We start from the raw sequence: 23,413 nt of genomic DNA on the forward strand, positions 1-23,413 counted from the left end.
CTGAGCAACAACAAAACTAGTGGAGGTGACAGTATTCCAGCTGAGCTATTCAAAATCTTAAAAGAAGATGCAGTAAAAGTGCTACACTCAATTTGCCAGCAAATTTGGAAAACTCAGCAGTGGCCACAGGATTGGAAAACATCAGTTTACATTCCAATTCCAAAGAAAGGCAATGCTAAAGAATGTTCAAACTATCGCACCATTGCACTCATTTCACATGCTAGTAAAGTTATGCTTAAAATCCTACAAGGTAGACTCTAGCAGTATGTGGATCAAGAACTACCAGACGTACAGGTAGGATTTCGAAGAGGCAGAGGAACTAGAGATCAAATTGCCAACATACGCTGGATCATGGAGAAAGCTAGGGAGTTCCATAAAAGCATCTACTTCTGCTTCATTGACTATGCTAAAGCCTTTGATTGTGTGGATCATAAAAAACTGTGGCAAGTTCTTAAAGAGATGGGCGTACCAGACCATCTTATTTGTCTCTTGAGAAACCTATATGTGGGCCAAGAAGCAACAGTGAGAACTGGACACGGAACCACTGGTTGGTTCAAAATTGGGAAAGGAGTCCGGCAAGGCTGTATACTGTCACCCTGCCTATTTAACTTATATGCAGAGCACATCATGAGAAAGGCAGGGCTAGATGAATCAAAAGTTGGAATTAAGATTGCCGGAAGAAATATCAACAACCTAAGATATGCAGATGATACCACTCTAATGGCAGAAAGTGAAGAAGAACTAAAGAACCTGTTGTTGAGAGTGAAGAAGGAGAGTGCAAAAGTTGGGTTGAAACTTAACATTAAGAAAACCAAGATCATGGCATCCGGCCCTCTCAATTCCTGGCAAATAGATGGGGAAGAAATGGAGGTAGTGATATATTTTATTTTCCTGGGCTCCAAGATCACCGCAGATGGGGACTGTAGCCAAGAGGAGGAAAGCCATGGCAAATCTAGACAGCACACTAAAAAGCAGAGACATCACCCTGTCAACAAAAGTGCGTATAGTCAAGGCTATGGTCTTCCCAGTTGCAATGTATGGCAGTGAAAGTTGGACCATAAGAAAGGCTGAGCACCAAAGAATTGAGGCCTTTGAACTATGGCGCTGGAGAAGACTCCTGCAAGTCCCTTGGACTGCAAGGCGATCAAAACAGTCAGTCCTAGAGGAGATCAACCCTGACTGCTCTTTAGAAGGCCAGATCCTGAAGTTGAAACTCAAATACTTTGGCCACCTAATGAGAAGGAAGGACTCACTGGAGAAGAGCCTAATGCTGGGAAAGATTGAGGGCAATAGAAGAAGGGGACGACAGAGAATGAGGTGGCTGGATGGAGTCACTGAAGCAATAGGCGTGAGCTTAAATGGACTCCAGAAGATGGTAGAGGACAGTAAGGCCTGCAGGAATGTTCTCCATGGGGTCACGATGGGTCGGACACGACTTCGCAGCGAACAACAACAAAGTTCTCAACTTAGAACCATAATGGAGCCTTTCCATCATGGTCATAAGTTGTCACAAGCCATAAAGGTTTGTGACCTTTTTATGACCAATAGTTTACTATGGGCAAAATTGTCATAAAATGTGGCCATGTGGGAGGTGGGAGATTGTAAATAATTGTAAATGTGGTCTGGATGCCTAGTGTTGGAAGGTCAGATATGTGTAATACTGGTTAGATTTTAATTTCTGATCATACACCCATGTTAATGCCATTCACTTTAGATAAAAATATTCTAGTTAGTAGTTTCTTACTATTTCCTTGCTGAAAGATCTTTTAGGCAGCCGGGCCAGATTTACAGCTATTTATACTATCCCACCATCACATGACCTCATTTTATAACAGTTTTGCCCATAGCAAATTATTAGCCATTAAAGAGTCATAGAATTTTATGACTGTCACAACTTATGACTATGATGGGAAGGCTCCATTATGACTGTAAGTCAAGAACTGCCTGTATATAAATTCACTGAACCCGTTTTTGCACTACAACATAATTCTCATTTGTAATAATATCTGTGTATTACTTAAAAAAACTGATTCCATCAAGTTAAAACTGACTTCTTTTACCTATTTTCCCAGCCTATAATTTCCCATGACACATGCAATTTTTATATGCTTTAATTCTATTAGTGTACAACCAAAAGGCAATGGGCAAAAATGTATGGAGTAACAATACAAAGATTTAATAGATCTCAAACATGATAAATAGAGATTTAACTAATTTGGGGAGTATTTGGGATATATTTAAAGCATTTTATCCTATGTAATATGGAAGAAAATAAATGAATCACAATGTAGGAAACATGAATTATAAATTAATTAAATATTGAATGGACATACCATAACACGCTCAGGAAGCATATCATGCTTTGAGATATATTAAATTGAAATTGGACTAATTGTATGCTTTATAATTATATTTAAAATTAAATATATAAAGACAACATATTTTTAAGATCAAGTCAAACAAATTTGTTATGAATAGGAAGAAAAATGTAGGAAATTATTGGATTGTAAAAGAGTAGAACATTTAATAACAGTTTGGAGCTAGGGGTATAAATTATCTCAATTGTAATGATTTTTTAAAAAATTCTATATTCCTATGTAGATATAGTTAATACTCAGATAAATGTTTTTAAGCATAATAAATCTTCCAGAAATTTTGGATGTACTGCCAGGTATGTTGGGCTGCACCCAGAATATTACACAAAATCTATAGTATTGATATAATAAAATAAAGGCTTCCAGACTAGAGAATAGCCATATACTGGTAAAAAATTGAAGGAGAAAGTGGCTTCTGGAGTTATTACAGAAATGAAAAGAAAACTCTTTCAGCTTTTTAATGCGTAACTTATTTCAGTGTAATTTTGAAAGCTGGTAAGAATCCTATCCAGTGAACAAATTATTGCCTAATATCTCTAATAAATTTTGAAGTGAAAATTGTAACAGCTACTTTGGCAAGAAGATTACAGAACTGGCAAGGAAATATTACCTGCAATCATTCATCCTGCACAAGCTGGTTTCATAAAGGGCATCAAGATTTAGATAACATAGGACTTTTGATTGATATAATGGTCTTATACAGTGATTTAGTCAGAATCGATATTATTAGCTTTATTGCATATAGAAAAATTCTTTTGATATGATTTACGTCACATTTTGAGTTCAAAATGTCACTGAGGTTTAGATGTCCTATATAATCTATAACCTTAATACATTTCATTTCATATCATTTCAGGGAATATAAAAAGAGGTGGTCCAGAACAATTTAGAAGGAATCTGATGAGCAGCTTAATAACAATAGCAGCTGAAATGCTATGATCTTCAAGTCAAAGTCTGTCATGTTAAATCGAGGGACAGATAGCTAAACCTTTCATTCAGTACTCCCACATCACTCATTTGAAATACCATTTTTTCTGATCTAAGAATTATTGGAAAGTGTATTTCAGGAAATAAATGAAGGTCACTGATGATAAAACTAAGCACTGGCCACATAAATGAATGAATTAATTTGAACATCCAGGAATAATCAGGGAATGTAAGTGAACAAAATAAGTTATAATTAGTGACGTCGCTGTAAATTTCTAGGACCAGACTTATCTAGGCACTTACCAGAATTAATACTTAATAAATGCAAGGGGGGTTAATTCCACTAGGCACACCTTGAATTAAAGAGTCAGTGTCCAATTTATATATTGTAGTTCCACCACTGAGGAAAATTATTCTGGGCCTATTCAAAAATCTGATTCAGGTTTTGTTATAGAAAAATATTTGAGTCTTCTGAGATATTGAAGAACTGCAAAGAAAGTAATGAAATGGAACAACCTTCTCTGCAGTGGTGAAATTTACTAGGATTTTGAATCTTCTTTTGCGCTGCAGGGGCTTCTTTTGCTTCAGGTTTTACAGACATAATAGACTAGATAATATACATATTACCGTATTTGTGTTTAACACTGCAATTAGCTGTCATGAATCTGTCCGCCACCATCTCTGAAGCCAGGCAGCACAATGAATGAGATTTCTCCAAACTCATTATAAAGGTTAGAAAGAAAGCATATTAGTTTCCCACTGTTCTTTGCACTGAGATGCAACCAATACTGAAAATTTAAGATTAATAGTTGGATAACTAGTTATCTGCAAAAATGGGGAATAAAATATTTTCATGAGGGAAGAGATTAGGATTTTTATATATGTTCATATACAAGAAGTTTTCAAAAATGTGTACATATATTACATGGGAAGGAACAACAGAAAACTACATTAAAATGTTGGGGGTTGCAATAATAAACTGAGATTGAATTGTTTTGTATCTTTACTTATAGAAAGGTACAATGGTATTGCAAAAATTTCTCAAAATTCAAACATGTGCTCTCTTTCTCTCATGTAAAACATCACGAACTCACTGTAACCTTCCAGTTTAGGGTTAATAACATGATCGTGTAGACTTTCTTCAGAGCAGGGGGTTTTATCATTACAGAAATAAAAGAACAAGTTCAAACCATCACTAAACAAGATAAAACAGAACAGGAAGTAAACAAAATGAAAGAGATGAAGAATGAAGTAACTAAGACAAAATTAATACCAGATAAATTTGAAAAGTAGAAACATAGAAATATAATGTGTCAAAGAATCAGTGGGTCAGTGTTTCCATGAAACACACTTAGGTATACTTACCTGGAGATATAATTTCACCAGATGAGCATTTTTCATTCTCATAAAAATTATGTGAAACAAATGGATTTCTGCCAAATGCAAATAATATTATGCATTGTCAGCAACTGTGAATCACAGCACTGTTCACCTTCAGCAATATGGCTCTTTAGGAAAGGACATATTTTTATGGTTCTGAATGAAAGTTAGAGAGTAGAAAATTTGATTAGTCAGGTAATTAAAATTCATAATATGATGGTATTTATGCAACCAGGTTCCAAAGCTTCCCTTCAATTTTGTTTTCATAGTAGGTCCTGTGAAGTAATATTGTCAGGGAATTGTTAAGCTTTGCACTCACACTTACCATTCTTGGACAAAATAACAGCCAGATACTCATGAGAAGAAGCATTGAGGTAAAACAGAAGGCTTGGAGCATTTGCTGTCAGGAAAGTAAAAACGATGTTTTCCTTGGGTATGGATGTACCCGAATAAATGGCTGAAGATGTAGAACTTGCATTTTTAGTTACAGGATAAGGTTCTTGAAATGTGTAGGTAATAGAAGTGTCTGCTTCAAACACTGCAGAGACTTCTAAAAATACAAAGAAAATACACAAATCATATTCAGTACAGTAGATTGAAAACTATTGGAGCTGTAGAAATTGCATTTTTAGAATCAACAAAACAGATGCATTTGTGTGTGCATTGTGTTTTACTGTTTTACAGTCTACAGTTGGAAAGTATAAATTTCGTATCAAACCAAGAACGTCCAAATCTTCCCATAGATGAGTCTTTATTCCCCTTATTTGTAGTCTAGATGCAAAATCCGACAATCTAAATCAGGGGTGTCAAACTGCTGGCCCGTGGGCCGGACGCGTCATCCCAAAACCGCGCCCACCCCATTGCCAGCAACGGAGAAAAAGCTCCGATACGTTGTGTGACGTCATGTGACGTCGCGAGTTTGACACGTCTGATCTAAATACAGGCAGTCCTTGACTTACAACCACAATTGAGCCCAACTTTTCTGTTGCTAAGTGAGCCGTTTGTTAAGTGAGTTTTGCCCCATTTTACGACCTTTATTGCCACAGTGGTGAAGTGAATCACTGCAGTTGTTAAATTAGTAACACAGTCATTACGTGAATGTGGCTCCCCCACTGACTTCGCTTCTCAGAAGGTTGTAAAAGATGACCACATGAACCTGAGACACTGCAACCGTCGTAAATATGAGTCAATTGCCAAGTGCCTGGATTTTGATCACATGACCATGGGGAATGCTGCAACAGTCATAAGTATGAAAAATGCTCGTAAGTCACTTTTTTCAGTGCCATTGTCACTTTGAACGGTCACTGAATTAACAGTTGTAAGTTGAGGACTGCCTGTATATTCTTTCTCAGAGGAAGTATGATATCGAACCAGATAATCTTTTGCCAGCCTGAAGCATTATACTGAACATGCAGTATAATAGCGATATTTCTCTGATGCTGTCCAATTGGCTGTACAGAAAGGCAGGGGGCTGAAACATGTGGAAGAGAATGGATTCTGGATTTGCTGAAAGAAGTGAGTCAGTACAAAGTTGAGAGGTGAGTCCATAGATGAGGACAAACTCCCAGCAGGTTTTCAGTGAAGGCTTATGAATATATTGCCTGGGGGGGGAGGGGGTTCTTTGTTTGGAATACTGAGAAGTAGCAGCAACATTTTCAAATATTTAAAAGTTGTATAAAATAATCATTGGCAACAGTCAAGAAATAATAGCATGGGTCTTGGCATGCTGTTTGCTTTTCAGAAGATCCAATCCTAATTCATGCTTTCTTGGTTTCTCAGTGACAATCACTATGAAAAGTCAAAATATTTGTCAGTGTGACTTATTTTAGGAAAGAAAAAAAAAGGAAATAAGACATGTTGGTTAGGGGGAAAAAAAGAAAAATACACCCACAAAAATTGACTTTAGAAGGTCACAAAAATGTGCTAGCTCTTGAAATCTTCAGATCTCTTCACCTAGTAAGGTAATTCATTCTCCCCAAAAGGAAAGCAAGGAAGGATAATTGAAGTCTATCTGGTCAGAGAAAAGTCCTTTCAAATCAAACTCCATTTCTTGCTGTAATGTTTAGTTTGTCACTAAACATAATGTAATGTTTTAATTTGGACTAAGCTGTCAGTGTAAAGTAGAAAAATCATTCCTTATTTTTGAAAATATGAAACCCAGTTAAGCCCATTTATTTGAATGGAGGGCACTGTATTATTTACCCTGCCCATTTCTCAAACAGGACTTGTGCACTCTATATGATGCTCTTCCAACCATTTTAAGTAGCCAAGGGTCACTTGTTGTTAATGGGGCATTGCCAGTTTGCAACAGGCAGTAACAATTAGAACTGAAATGCTCAAATAGATCTTGGCTATAATCTTTTTAAAAAAGAGAGGATCATTTATAGAGGATCATTAAGCTTTTCCCTCCCACCTAAAATGCCATCTAAAGCCCAAGTTCTTTTCTTGTACTCTGTAAGAAAGTAATTTCTATAAAGTTCTGACAAACACACATTGTCTTCATTTTATGAACACCGTGTTCCATTTTTCCCCACAGATGATAATCTTAGTGCACGAACATATAATTACAACAGTAAGTACTCCAAAAATAATTAATTCCCAAGTCATGAGAAGTCAGCTCCACAGGACATGTAAAAATATAAATCATCAAGGGATACTTCCACTACTTTTTTTTTCTTGTTTGTTCTTTGAGTTTTTCAAATGAGAAAAGTCTTGACAATTAAGATAGCTTCATATTCTGGAAGACATTACTTCATTCCAGGTTTCAAATTATTCCTGTATATCTAGATTACTAATCTCCACATGTGCATCTCTGAAATCAGATACATTGTTATTATGGGACCTCTGGGTAGAATCTAGTGGGTTTTTGAACAAAGACAGTGAGACAGTGCACCAATGATACATTAGTTAAAGAAGCCTTCGATCTGACACCAAACTGAACCTTTGCATCATTGATACTGAAAAAGTTTCCTCTGTACATGAAAAGCAGTATAAGACCAGTCAGGCACCCAATTGGCAATGGGAAGAAAATTGTTGATCTGGTGTCCTTACAATTGCTTCAACTGAAAAGATGGATGGTTGCAATCTCAATATCTTCTGGCACAGAGCTACACTTTTGAATACATCAACAACCCAGCCAGCCAGCCAATCTGCCAATCTGCCAGAGGAAAAATAAAATAGAATTCCCAAATTTCTAATGAAAGTGGGGAAATAGAGAAAAAAGCTGGCACTCCTCCTCACCCAAATGTTTTATTAAATTATGCAAGATTTGCCGAGAATTTAGATCAGTGGTTTTCAACTTTCTCTTCATCATAACTTTTGTGACCATGGACCATGGCCATGGACCCCCAAGTATTAATTCAAGATTCAAATAATAACCTTTCTTCAAGCATTTGTGGACCCCTGTGATGACATCTTGCCCTGCCAGGGGTCCGCAAACCACAGGTTGAGAACCATTGATCTAGATAATGTAAATTAGAAAGTGATATTTTGCATTTTGTATAACACAGGTTGGTCAAGGTGTGCTGGATGAGCTAAAAAAAGTAAAAATCCATTCGGCCATCCTACCTTCTCTGCAGAATGGTCCTTCATACGGTGAATTGGTGCAGTCACACAAATAGCCACTGGGTTTTTCCACACATTTCCCTCCATTCTGGCAAAGGTTACCATAACTGCTGCAATGACCTGAGCATCCTGGTTTGACACCAGGAGTCACTTTGGCTCGCTCTTCAAGGTCAAGTTTCTGTCCATTTAGATGAAGAGAGCGAATACATCCCAGAAAACCTTTCTGTTTGGATGCAGATGCCCCTGTTTCAGGTATAAGTAAGGTAGAGTTCATATTTTTAACAACTGGTCCTTTAACAAATGAAATTCTTATTAAGGTTTTATTGTACAATATTGTAAACATATATTTCCCATTGATTCCATATTAATCTATGAGGGGATATTTATTTACTTATTTCTCAAACTTATATGCCATCATCTCACAAAGGCAACTCCAGCTGGTTTACAGACATTGAATAAAACGCCAAATAAAACAATTAAAACAATAAACAAAGATCTTATATTTAAAAATTCAATTAAAATAAAACTGAGCAGGATTGAGAGGAAAGGCACAAAGTGCACAAAGGAAGGAGGTGGGTGTTTGCTATTCCCTCAGCCACCTCCAATATTGTGAATTGAACATGCAGTCGTGACTTCATCACACAGGATGTCCTTTCTGCGATCTAGAGAGAGTCTAATATGCAATGATAGTATAAGTGGAGGAAACAATTAAAATAAACATAGTAAAATATAATATAGGCATGGGCTTTGGAGATTGGTACTTAGACTTACATATTTGTAAATCATGGGTTACCATCAGTTAAGTCTCCAGTTCTATCATTTCTGTTGGCTTCATCTTCATTTGATAATTTTGCAACTAGAAAATTAAAATACTTCTAGAATATTGGGGGTAGAAAATTGAAACCATATGTTGCAATAGTTGGAGCTCAAAACAAAACCAAAGAAGAAATGAGAAATAACTCTGAGAGTGTATGATTTTTATTCTTAAAACATAAGAGAGTGAAAATCATCTCACAAAGACTTGCATTTCAATTTTATCTTAAATATTCTGTAGACATGACGAATTTTGGCAATTGCAATAAACACCTGTTGAATATTCTCAAGAGTATGAAAAAATGGTGACTAAATGCCTTTTGGGACTTTGTATCATAAGGAATGCATTGCTTATCTTCAAATTGTATCTTTAGGTATACCAACAATACATTTCCTATTTTTTATGATATCACTCTATATTCTCTCACACAATGAGACAAAATATTATGGTAACCTAAAGAGATAGAAGCTCTATTATTTTGGCAGTGAACTATAGTAATTTATAGGCATGTCTGAAAATGGAATAGTCTCTGTTATCATTTTTTTCCCTGTGAATTCTTCAGAGTTTTTTTCTTCTTCTATTGCTTAGTTTTTCGTTCAGTTATTCATTGGTGGGACAATTTATATCAGTGTACAAATTTAAAAAAAAACAAAAACAAACCCAAGTTGCTAAGTTTATCTTCAAATAGTAGCAATTTCTAAACTTTGCATAGAAATTCATTGAGGAATCAGCAATATCTAATATCCAATAATTAAAAAGAATATTCATTTATCCTAAGAGAATAACATTTGTTAAAAAAAAATTAAAACGTGGGGGTAGTACCAATGATTGTACCTACCTACAAATAATTGACTGTTTAGCTGCAATCGAAAATGTCCCTCAGCAGGTGCTTCTAAAGTCTTCTTCGGAAAGTTGTCTACCTGAAGAGAAGTTTCTCTAAGATTCCTTTCAGCATGCACAGAATGCCACTGGTTGTCATTCAGGGGCATGGGGGATTGGACAGTAACCTCTACTGGGCCATTTCCAACATCAACTGTGAAAGTGATGTCTTTCGGAGCTGGAATGCATAAGGTGAAACTCAGTATGTCATGCTGATAACAACAAGAAGTACATAACTGCGGTAGTAACTTTCAGTGGTGAGATTCAAATATGTGAACAACCGGTTCTCTGCGTGGCTGCCGCTTCCAGAAGTCCGTTCTGGGCCTGGGCAACAAAAAATTAGCTACCGGTTCTGCCAAACTGGTGCGAACTGGCTGAATCCCACCACTGGTAACATTTAAGAACAATGAACCTTATGTGATTATTGAATTCACACAGTGAATCAACTATATATTATGATACATATCTACAGACCCAAATCTTTTTTGTGAAATCAAATCCCTAGTCGGATATTCTCATTTTCTCTGTGATCACATATTAGGCTGCTAAGCTCCTGAAATAGAAGGTACAAGTGTCATGAAACAAAAGGTATGTATTTGCCTTGCGATAGATCAGTGAGATAGAACATTTCTACAAATATTGTGCTGTTTACTTAATATTTGCTTTTTAAAAAATTAAACTGATTATCACTGAAATAGCCTGTAAAGTGTGTAGAAAAATACACAGGAGAAAATGGAAGACACAAAAATGATTTCGATAAAATAACACTGATGGAAATATCTAGTTCACATTAGGAGAAAGGAGATATATTTTCTAAAAAAAACTATATCAAGGTGTTTTTCATATGACAATTCTCAGCCCAGATTTTTGGTAATTGAACATTTACATTTGCTATATTCAGATGTAAAACTTGTTGATATGTTATAGACAATATTAAACATGTTACAAACACTAGAACTTTTCTTCAAACTGTATTATTAAAATTAATGATGCATGCTGTTAAAACTGTTCTTTAAATTTTCCTCCTTTAAAATATCACTTTTTGTTCTGCTGAAAGTCAGAAACACCTGAGAGCATGTGTCTATTCCTAATGATTTAAAACAGGGCTTTTCAACCTTTTCACTGATTGTATCACTTTTAGGATATGGCAACATCCGAGTACCACCAGTCACCTAGCAAGGTGTCAAAAACTTGATGACCAAAAAAAGGAAAAAAGTGATGAAGTACAGGTAGTCCTTGACTTACAACAGTTCGCTTAGTGACTGTTCGAAGTTACAATGGCACTGAAAAAAGTGCCCCCCAAGCCACAGCCAAGAAAGACACCTGCCTGCCCACCCAGCAGCACTCTTCCTCCTGTCTGAGGTTTTCATTGTTGTGAGCATTTCTGTTGAGGATTGGGAGTGGGGGTGGGGTGGAGGTGTGTTTGGTTTTTATTCCCCATCTGCTGGGTGGTTGCAGCAGGTTTTGGTCACTTCACATGACCCTGGGAAACTGTGACCGTCATAAATATGAATCAGTTACCAAGCATCTGAATGTAAATCACAAGACCCTGGAGATGCTGCAACATTCCAGCTGATCGGTGCTTCTTCTGGGTTCAGCAGAAGCGCCAGGATCAGCGCCGAGCTCCAGCTGGAGCCTGGTGCTGATCCTGGCGCTTCCGCTGAGCCCTGACAGCCCTGCAGCTCCAGCCGTCTCTCGCTCAGGCTTGTGCGGTGCTGCCACCAGTTCAGCTCATTCCCCTCCCCCACTAACACTTCTCTAGGATGGCCGTGTACCACCTGCCAGGTGCCAATGTACCACAGGTGGTACCCGTACCACTGGTTGAAAAGCCCTGATTTAAAGGAAAGTGGAGTCAAACTTTGATACTTATTTAAGTGTGAATGTCATAAAGATTATTCTGCTAGTTATTCTGATATGTTGGGACTTGCAGTTCCATCTTTCAAAAACTGGAGGTTACAGACACTGGCCTTTAGAAGCAAATAAATAGAGGGGGAAAACAGGTCAGAGAATTAAGTCTTTTTTTCTTTTCATATTATAAGAAAGAATTATATAATTAAAAAACTAATCAACCCTGTTGTGCCATTTTTCTTACATTATAGATAGTTTAATAAAAGGAGATTTGCACTGAGTTCTTATTTCATCTTCATCCCTTGCAATCAACCATATCTTTTCTGGGAATTAGTTGGGGCATACAAAGCAAGGTTGTGGGTTGGAAATCTAAGTGAGACAGAAGACCTGGCAGTATGACATTTAGGGCAAAATCAATTCCAAGATTAAGAGAGGTTCCTCTCCAAGAGGACAAAAGCAGAAGCTGGCATCTAGTACATTGGCAACACTAGATCAATAATAACAATGTATATACACTGAAAAATACATTTGGACAGGAGTTGTAACTCTGATTTATCAATCTTTTCCAGTTTCTTAAAAACGTTTAAGTCATGGAAGCAACATCACTTTCATCAGGGTTTCATTACACTAACAAAATAAGGCTAAAGTTTGGCTATTATCATTCATTTGGACCCTAATTTGCATCTCTATAGCTAAGTAAGGGAGAAGATGAATTTCTGATAAATTTGTACTCCATTGGTATACATACACACATAGCTCACAAAAATCTTTCAATGCACAGGGATGAATTTTCTTAGGCATAGGGGGTTGGGAACTCTCTTCTATTCATGGAAGGCAATCAGTGATATTGATCTCTTTACAGTTAGACTCTGTTCCAGCACCAACATCAACTGATTTGTGGACTGTACTCATAGCCATTTAGCTCCAAACATAATTTGACCTATGAGAAAATCATAACGCAGTGGAAAAAGTGACTAAGTATCAGACATTTCTTCCATTTCCACAGTGCACATGCTAACCCATCATCTTGACAGATTGCATTACTCTGATATAATTTTATGTCAATGTCTTGCTTTTATTGTATACTTTAATAAAACATAAGAGCCTTGCGAATGAAATACAACACACTGAAGTATCACCCAAACAGAAGATCATATGCAATTAACACTAAGCCATACCTCATTACTTAGTGATAATGTGCTCCTGCTTTTACCAAAGGTTTAATGAATCAAAGGGCCTTGGGGGCCTTATTTTATTAAATTTTATGTTGAAATTATTATAACCCTATTACACGATGATGGTAGTTCATTCTAGGTTTGTTCTGTCTGATGGAACATGGAACAGAAAGGCCTTCTTTCATTCTAAATCCACAACACAACACCCTCCATTAATAGACTGAAGCAGTAGACAAAAAGATGACTTAAATTAGTTTTTTTTTCTTTAATACAGTGGTCTCCAATCTTTCTGGCTTTGTGGACAGGCAGTGATGGCAGCACTGGGGTGTGTGTGGAAGAGGGGATGGTTCTGTGCAAACAGCAGGCATGCGTGCTCGTGTGTGCAGCATTATTTGTGCCCACTGCTCACACAAGTGGAGCTACGCAAATAGAGCTGTGTGTGCAAGCTGCACCGCCCGCCACTTGCACATCCTGGTTCCAAACAGGCTGCGGCCTGATACCGGGCCACAGCCTAGTAGTTCAGAATCCCTGCTTTAACTCTGGGCAGCAACTGGAATTTAGTTTCAAAGAAAGGTAGCTTGTTTGACAGGCCATTATGACATACGGAACTTTCCCCTTTCCTCATTGGTATGCTGGCTGCTTTCTGAAAGAATATTGCATAAATACTAATTAACATCACCTAAGAAGAGGAGAGGCAATCTGCTGATAACTCATATGCTATATGTGAAAAGTAGCAATTCTGTGTGCTGCTTCAGATAAGAGACAGCTACCCAGCAGAGTCAATACTGAGCTCAATAATATTATCTTCATTTGAATATAACTCTTCGAAGAAGAATGTGTTTGTATATATGTGCATGCACACACATACGCACACATGAATGGGAGCGAGTTTGGGGTAGTGGTTCAAGGCACTGAACACTGAATATATTAAAGGGTCCTAACCTCTCAACTTTTGGCACGTTATCCTCACTTTTAAGACTTAAAACATAGACACAAACTTCACAAATATTAAGCACCCAAGAAGATACATGATTTAATTCCAAAGGTGCATTTCCAAAAGGTAACTGGTTTTTTTTTTCCTTGACAGTGTTTTGCTTCTTGGATGGGAAGCAAAACATTTTCAAGGAAGAAACCAAGAAATCCAGTTGCCTTTTGGAAAAGCATCTTTGGGATAACTATGACCTGGATGAATGAATTTCTCCATAGACATTTTGTGACTTAATCAGATCTGAAGGAAAATAATATACTACAATTTCAGTTGATAAACTTACAACTTATTTCAACCCTGATGAAATCTTTCATTCCCAAATTTTCCAAAAAGACTCCAGACATCTTGGTTGTTTTGAAGAAGAAAGAAATGTCTGCAGTGAACTCGGCATGAAAAGTGGGGAAGAGAAGGTAGGAAGCTTCGGTGCTGAAAGAAGCTGCATTCCAGAACTGTCCTGCAAAGCACAACAAACCTCTCTATAGTTAATTGTATGAGGGAGGTAAATGAAGAAGCAAAGATATACTGTAGCCTTTAGCCAGAGTTCATTAATACAGAAAAATGAAACCTAGGAAGAAAAATATTTTAGAGCTTCTGTATTGTAGCTACAGGATTCATTCATTCATTCATTCATTCATTCATTCATTCATTCATTCATTCAATCAATCAATCAATCAATCATTCTGCTACTTATCATGACAATGCATCCAAATTAATGACCAAAATCATGCAAACAATAAATAGTAAAGCACTAATGAAAATATAGAGTTTTAGATGTATAGGATCCAAATCACTTCTATGAAACAGACAAAAAACCCAGCAGCATAATGGCCAGCCATGGCTTACTAGAGTAGAATGTCATAATTAGGATGGCATCACTGAGAGTCACCACATTGTAGACTATACTCACTAGTGTGACCACAAACATCCCCTTTTGTGCACTGCTCAGGTGATAATTGGGAAACATTTTTCTAAACACACACATATACACACAGCTGAAGTAGCAGCACTTCAACTCCAGTGATAATCTTTCAAGGGATCAAAAAGTTAAAAACAGAGTTTGTTAAGCACCCATGGAAGTTTTGCAAAAGACAGATGAGTTAGGACAATATAACTCTCTCTTACATTTGACACAAAATCATTCAAATTCTATGTTAAAATAAAGAAAAATAAAAACTGTGGTGAAAAACCAGTGAAGCTTGTGAAGCTTTCCAGATACATCTATCTCACTGATATAAAGTATATAAATGTACAATAAATCTGTGTGCCCTTGGAGAAAATGTTTGTTGAGTCTACAGTAGATAACTTAACGACTTTATAGAATACTAGGTTGCTGACCAAGAGAACTGAGCACTTCAGAGATGTGGTAAAGAAAAAAATAAACCAGAGTTCTTCCAACTGAGTGAGGCAAAAAGGAAACATCTTCCATAGACCTTAATTATTTTTAAAGACCGGAAGAGCTAAGAAAAGCTCAGAGAAGTTTAAGTTTGTTGATAACTTCACATTATTTTGGGTGATTAAAACAACAACAACAACAACAAAAGCAAATATACTTTTCACATAATAAATAGGAATTAATATAGAAAATACATTTAAGCAATTTCACAGAGAAATGCATTGAGCTAAAAAAATAGCTTTACATATTTCTCACATTTATCATAGGATGTGTTGGGTTAATTGACCAATGGCTAGATTTGCACAAAACACAGTTTTACTGAAGAATAGGGCATGTTAGTTTTTTTGTCCAGTGTGTTGTAGGAATCTAAACATTATCTTATTTTATTATGTGAATCAAATCATCACATTAAGCTATAAATGCTTAGGGCAGCTCATGTTGTGTGAATATGGTTATTGCCTTTTGCTAAACATAAAGTTTAGTATTGTCTCTGAACCCAGGAAATGTATAACAGCTATAAAAAAAGGCAACTCTCATACTGAGCATCATTCAGAAAAGATTTTGAAAAAGTTGATGGGGTACTTTTTAATTTGACAAAAGCAGAACTAACGGAAGACAGACAGAAGGATATAATTACATATACCTATGGGGAAGGCAAAGCCAGAACTTTTTTCTCATCTCATAAAACATTTTCATACAATGAACTGAATTGTTGGGAGAAACAAGGAAATGTGAAAGTCCTTCACACCGTACAAAATGGGCAATTTTGTACAGGAGAAAATAGTAACCACCAACTTTAACCACCACCAGCATCTTTAAAAAGAGAACCATAAAATTTTATAGCTGATAATAATTTCAACTACTAATGGGCAAGATGTTTGGATATTACTTGTAATTAATGAAGAGAACATGTTCTCAGTGTTAATTAGTTGCTGAAGAATATGAATGAGAAAGTCCTACTGTATTCATGTCATGCTTGTTCATTTCTCATATGTATCTTTATTCCCCCATTGTGGAGACAGAAGTCTGAACAAGCCTTTAATTTGAACCTGTAGCACTCAAAGCCTTACTGCAAATTATTTATAAAAATATGCTTCTTTAGAAACTGCACAATTCATTTCAGGAAATAATCAGACAATGCAATTATTAAAAGGTATCTGTTATCAGTAATACAATCAGAATTCTGTCCCTCATACATGCAGACAGACAGATACACACACACACACACACACACACACACACCAGCTTTTTATACAGCTTGTGCATAAGGATGCTGAAAAGAGTGATACCCACTATCTCCATAGCAACGAAGAGGACCAATTCTCCAGGCAGCTTCAGAATTAGGTCTGTTTGTATCAGTGATGACTATCTGGTTCACAGGTAAATGTTCTTTAAAGGAAAGGAAACCGGTGTCATTGGTCCTACAAATAGATAAATGTGTAAAATGTATATCAGGGTTGAAATCTTAAATAAATTACAAACATACACATACCTATATAAACGGGATAAATAAAGAGAGAGAGAGGGAGGGAGGGAGAGAGAAAGATGCATATTTGGATCCAGAAATGGTGTTTAAAGTCTATTTTGATAACAGGAATCTTTCTATTGTGTTCCTATTTATTTATTTTTTATTTTTATTTTAATTCCATTTATATCCCGCCCTTCTCCGAAGACTCAGGGCGGCTTACAAGCTTAGCAGTAGCCTTCATTCTATGTATATGCCTGCTTATTAGGGCTTTCACACACACCCCAAGCGGCATTATTACAAAGTCAGCTTAATTGCCCCCAACAATCTGGGTCCTCATTTTACCTACCTCGGAAGGATGGAAGGCTGAGTCAACCTTGAGCCTGGTGGGATGCGAACCTGCACTAATTGCAGGCAGCTGGTGTTACTTGAATTTTATACCATGTTTCAGTCTGTTTCTCCCCTCAAGTTGCCATATTGCAGTAAAATATATTCAGTCATAATTCAAATGCAATAAAATAACATCTAAAACCCTTCACTCTTAAAAAAAATGCACTAGTTCAAATACCTAACCAAAATTGTTTTAATCTAGTGTCAGATTCCTAGCATGATGCCTGACAGGTCTCTTTACTGCAGGGGTGTCAAACTGGTGGCCCACAGGCCGGCTGTGTCACATGTAGGCTACACCCACCTTGGCTCTATAAAGGCAAAAAACACTGTGATACATCACAATATGTCACGTGGCCCAATAGCATTTGACACCCAAGTTTTACTGAGTGCATCCCATAATTAGAAATGCTCCATCAAAGTACTCAAAAGAACTTGTGTGAAAATACTAACAGGCACTTTGTAAAGATGTCCCCACGCAACCTTATAGAAGAATAGGAGTCCTGAAGGACAAAGAAGACCAGGTCACATTTTCATAAGCAATGATTTCCATTAAGAGATAAGCAACACTTGAGTTATCGGTTTTAAAAGCAAGATTGTTGTGTGGACACAGATAGAAGCGAGTACCCATTTGCCAGGGGAAGATTCATCCACCTTAGCAGAAGCTGGGTGTTTGTATAACTTCCTTTATTTGGTTACTAAATAAAATCGTTTTCTAGATTTTCAAAGCTCATTGACACAATTGTTTGTGTACCATATTGAACCAATAAGAAAAGGGAAAGGAAAGGAAAGGAAAAAGGAAAGGAAGAGAAAGGAAAGGAAAGGAAAGGAAAGGAAAGGAAAGGAAAGGAAAGGAAAGGAAAGGAAAGGAAAGGAAAGGGAAAGGAAAGGAAAGGAAAGAAAGACAATGTATGAATCCTTATTTTGGTCTTTGACTGGTCTACTTAAGGGTATTTCTGAACACAACAATTGTATTAATTGTTGCTAGGAATTCCTCAGAACTGATCTTTAAGATATCTGGGGTCAGCCATGCTGCATTATATGGTTACAACATCTTGAGGTATGCATTATATTTGGAGGAAGAGAAGACATGCTGAAATTAACATACGTTCACAACCCAGCTTTTAACATGCTGTACCAGCTGAAAGTTTTCAATGGTTTTCAAGGATAGCCAAAAAGATTAATTCAGTTTTGAAGACTGCTGATATAGGAGATTTCTGTGGAATCCATTAAAGCAATCTTCAAAAAACTTTTTAGGTTTTGGAAATAATGGTTTGAGTTTTTTCTTCTTCTTCTTTTTCCTTGTTCAATGACAAGGCAAATGTCAATGAAACATATAGATAATATGATATTATATGTGCATATAACAAATGACAAGTAGAAAATAAACATGGGATATTCTGTGCTCTGGCACTCAATATATTAATATGTCTACTGACAAGAAAGAAATATCTGTTTGTTTGGGCATTTTTAAAAATCAACAATACTGCCAAGCATTCCTTCAGAAAGTGGCCCACTGCCATTACAGAAATTTGGTGTTAAAAAAAACCCACAAAGCTGTGGATGTTATTGTGCTCTTACTGCAAACTGATTTGAGCCTTCCTGTGAAAATTGAACAATAATTCAGAAAAAATATGTTTGCTACTAGAAATATCCATATTAACTGTATGCTGGATAGATAATTCAGGGTCATGGATTGTTTATTCCAGAACAGCAAAAATGGGAATGCTGAACAGTTTTATTTTTTTTTATTTTTTTAAAAATAGCATAAAACAATGTAACACTATCAAATCTTTCTAAGGCAAGTGGTAATAGATTTCCTTTCCAAATCTTATTACACTTTTATATGGCTGGCATTTTGGCGGAGGACTAACTGTCCATTTAATATGTTAATAACTTAAAAATGGTGTCATGCACAAAAACTAGGAAAATTACAGAATTATGATCCATCTGGATTATTGATCAATAATCATAAAATTAATCATAAAAATATTTTATGATTGGTCATAAAAATAAATGCCATAACATAGACCAAATAGCCAAAGCAATCTGTTTTTTCCAGTCTTAAGTTAATAAGCGAGGAAGACAATATAAAAGGAACAAATAATTATTTATGAGGAAAGGTACTTTAAAAGACTTTATACTTCTTAAGACAAGCAAAAACTCAGCCCATTTATTATATGAAGTTCAGATCTGAATTTGTGAATCTTAAAATTCTGCATAAAGTCAAATTTTGATTTAATAAAAAAACATTTTTATGCATCTGTAAATTCAGGGAAAAAAGGCATTATATTGCACAAGACATTTGCATATGAGTTAGAATAAGGCAAAAAATAGAATAAAGCAAGCACATTTAGAATGCAGACCTTCAAGAAATTGTGTTAAGGTCCACAATGCTTAATGACGTTTTTGGAATAATATTATTTAATTTTATTTATTTAAGAATATTGATACTTTATATAAACAATATTTTCATGACAAAATTCCAGATAATTCTTATCTAACAATTAACCAGACAGTATTGAAATTAGCTAGGTAGCTGATCATGTATTTTCATGTCCTTGTTAATCCATACCCATAAGATGTGAACAATATGGAAACAAATTAACCTTCTTACATATTAATTATGTTTCAAATGTGCCCCAACAGTTCAGAACTTCATTACATCTATGAAAGAACATGTAAGTTGCAAATTTGTACACATTTATAATATTTATAGTAATGTATCAGTCATATTGAAAAAAACAAATCTTCATTCTCTTGTATTTCAAAATGCTGCTTTGCAGTACTATAAATTGGAATATTCATAAGGTCCCCCATCACTTACAGTATAATAGTTGGCAGGACAGTAGTGTTATTCAATTTAATTTCCTCTCTTATAATATCCTTTGGGTATATTGCCTAGTTTTAAGTTAATGAAACCTCACTTGAATAGGTAACTGCAACAGCATTTAATGAAATTTGTGATACAGTATATTATGAGAAGTGTACTATCAGCATATGTCTGGTGCTATGCAACTTGGAAACAAGCCAAATAAAATATCTTCAACAATTTTGAAAGTTTGCAAGTAGTGGAATTCAGATTATAAATGTTTAAATTTTCCATGTTACTATGCAAGTTTTAAAAAGTTAAAGCAGCATTAGAAATAAAGTACTGCAGCTAATTATATAACAAAGAGACTCTGGAAGATAATAACTTTAGAGCTTGCCTAAATAAGTCAACCCAACTCAATAATTATTCTAGCATCTGTTGTTTATGATAGAGAATAACGTCAGTGTTAACAGATAAACAGAATAACAGAGTTGGAAGGGACCTTGAAGGTCTTCTAGTCCAACTCCCTGCTCAAGCAGGAAACCCTATACCATTTCAGACAAATAGTTGTCCAATCTCTTCGTAATGGTCCAATGTTGGAGAACCCACAATTTCTTGAGGCAAGTTGTTCCACTGATTAATTGTTCTTTCAGGACTTTTCCCCTTAGTTTTACATTGGTTCTCTTCTTGATTAGTTTCCATACATTGCTTCTTGTCCTGCAGGTGCCTTGGAGAATAGGTTGACCCCCTCTTCTTTGTGACATTGGAGCACCACAATCATGTCACCCCTAGTGCTTCTTTTCATTAAACTAGACATACCCAATTCCAGTAACCATTTTTTATATGTTTTAACCTCCAGTCTTCTAATCATCTTTGTTGCCTTTCTTGCACTCTTTCTAGAGTCTCAACCTCTTTTTTATATCATGGCAACCAAAACTGGATGCAATATTTCAAGTGTGGTCTTACCAAGGCATTATAAAGTTGTACTAACACTTCACCTGATATTGATTCCATTCCTTGGGCCATTTTCCCCCACTTTTATAGAAAAGGAATAAATTTTCTATCAATTGAAGAGTACATTTCTCTAGAATTCTCATGAAAACAATGTATGAGATGCCAAGTGTTTTTATATGAGTATCCTGCTGTTCTGTACATTTCTCTCTCTGGTGATCTACAGTATCCTTGGCCTCCTGTTTTCTGAATAAAAATATCCTATGGGTCTTTTATTCAGAAGCATGAGGAGCTATGAAGTCTGCAGTGTGATGGAGAGTATGTGATGGGGAGAACACCACCAATGTATTCTATCATCTTGCAATTAAAAAGGAAGGGTAGAACGCCCCAAGCCTTTCAAAAGAACTCAGGGGGAAAAAAACTTTTAAATGCATAACAGAAGCCACTTGTGAAGAAAACTTTCAGGAGGACATTTTCTAACACTGTATTAAGCAATAGGAAAAAGCCAAATATTGTATTAAATTATAGGGTACGCTTCCACAATCTGGTAACCTTCAGAAGTATGAGCTACAACTTTAAAATTCAGGACTAGTAATCCCACCACTACCCTGAAGGCAACGGGCCAATTTAAAAATACTGAAGACTATTAAGAAAAGAGAATGGCAAGTTGGCTGAGGAACAACTACAGCAATCCCATACTGTTTGAGGGATCCTTGGTGTTCCTGAGCTTGTTTTCTTGAATGGAATGGGAAAACTTTCCACAGCCAACTCACCATGGCCAACTCATTGCGGGACAACTCGCCACGGCCAACTTGCTGTAGGACAACTTGCTGCGGGACAATTTAACAATTTAACAATTCTATTTAATTATTTAAAATATTTTTTTTTTTTAAAAAATAATGTTTGCAATTCACATTTCATTCTGCCTCTCCTTTTGCATCCTTTCTTTAATGATTCTATTCCACTATTTCTTTGATATTAGTTAACTCTTGTCCCGCAACAAGTTGCCCTGCAGTGAGTTGGCTGTGGCGAGTTGGCCATCGTGAGTTGGCCGTGGTAAATTGCCATAGACTCTTTCTTGAAGACATTTTCACTATCAGAATTTGGTAACAAAACAATCAAGCTCAGAGAGCACCAAGAACCCCTCAATTCAACCCTGAGCTACAAATATTCTCTTTTATTGCTACCATCAATATGTCTCTTAACAGATAAAGCTTCTTTTTACTCTCTGCTGTCAGAAATGACACAAAACTGTATGGTTCCAACCTAGTTTTTTATTTTTTAAAAAATGTTTTATTATATTTATAAGCACAACACACTCATTAATGTAGTAAGTGTTATGTCTATAACTATTGTATTATGTTATTTATGTTTTATTTGTAATTAATTTTAACAAATTGTTGGCTTTGTTGATGGCTATTTCTGAGCGGGAGAATCTAGAAAACCAATTAAAAAGTACTTATAGCAATGAGACAACCATTTTCTGCTTGCCTTTCACCTGGTTGTGAAAAATGAACATATCAAGGGAAAAATGACAAACCTAATTCAGTAGCATAAACACAGCTCAAAATAAAGAGATTAAAATACATTCTCTGAGTACTAAATTCTTGTCTGTATATGAATAGAAGGTTGTGTTAGTTTTGCTTTCTTTGACATTTAATATTTTAAACTTTGAAAATGGGGGGGTTATAAAAAAATGGATACATTTTGGCAAATTGCTCCTTAAAAATTATTGGCAATGTTTTTCTCACTCAGAGCTAAAATAATCTGTTATTTGCTATACAATATGTTATTTGCTATACAATATATTCCATCTAAAATATTTTCTCTGGGTCAAGTTCATCAAATAATCAATACTCAATAGTCAATTATAATCTTCAAACTTTCTAGCAAGTAAGTCTTTATGGAGGCAATGGAGATAAAAGTTTTTCTATATACATTTTTCTAACTGTTTTAAGTTCTTTTTCCTGCTCTAAAATATTCAAAATGCTACATGCTTTTTATTTTATTACACCAGGGTGAGCTATTTCCTTTCTAAATTGAAAATGCCAAATTGCTTTAGCCTATGAAAGTAATTCTGTGCTCACATAATTTTAACTACAGTCTTTTGTTCATTTTCCAATTCTACTATAACCATTTTTCTTACTTCACTACTGATTTACACTGCATTGGTATAATTTTTCTGTAATATAGGTCAGGTGTAGTGCAGAAAGAAAGGATGGATTCTTTTTTTTCCAAAGTGCAAGTTTTTGAGCAAAAAAAATAGAGTTTCTATAATTTATTTTCTTCAGCCTCCATCTCACTAATTAGGAAATTAAAATTTGTTAATTATTAAATTTAAGCATGTATGTATCATTAATATAGAATTTGTGTATCTGTTTTATTGCAAGAACCAGAAACCTACTGAAGATATGTACATTAATCATATAATGAACAATAGGATATTTCTAAATAT

The 23,413-nt window shown here is 35.7% G+C and overlaps 1 protein-coding gene across 1 annotated transcript in view; it reads right to left on the bottom strand.

The window, feature by feature from the left end:
• The window catches only part of CNTNAP5 (contactin associated protein family member 5), a gene marked incomplete at both ends in the record, with an annotated part of 429,095 nt that overhangs the window by 47,985 nt on the left and 357,697 nt on the right, over positions 1-23,413 (bottom strand). The window contains 5 exons of the mRNA XM_081335453.1: positions 5,004-5,232; positions 8,250-8,489; positions 9,899-10,117; positions 14,234-14,404; positions 16,637-16,764. Of these exons, the coding sequence (XP_081191579.1) occupies positions 5,004-5,232; positions 8,250-8,489; positions 9,899-10,117; positions 14,234-14,404; positions 16,637-16,764 (987 nt within the window). The remainder of the gene's footprint in view (positions 1-5,003; positions 5,233-8,249; positions 8,490-9,898; positions 10,118-14,233; positions 14,405-16,636; positions 16,765-23,413) is intronic.

Source organism: Vipera berus, assembly GCF_964194415.1.
Source record: "Vipera berus genome assembly, chromosome: 1".
Taxonomy (NCBI): domain Eukaryota; kingdom Metazoa; phylum Chordata; class Lepidosauria; order Squamata; family Viperidae; genus Vipera; species Vipera berus.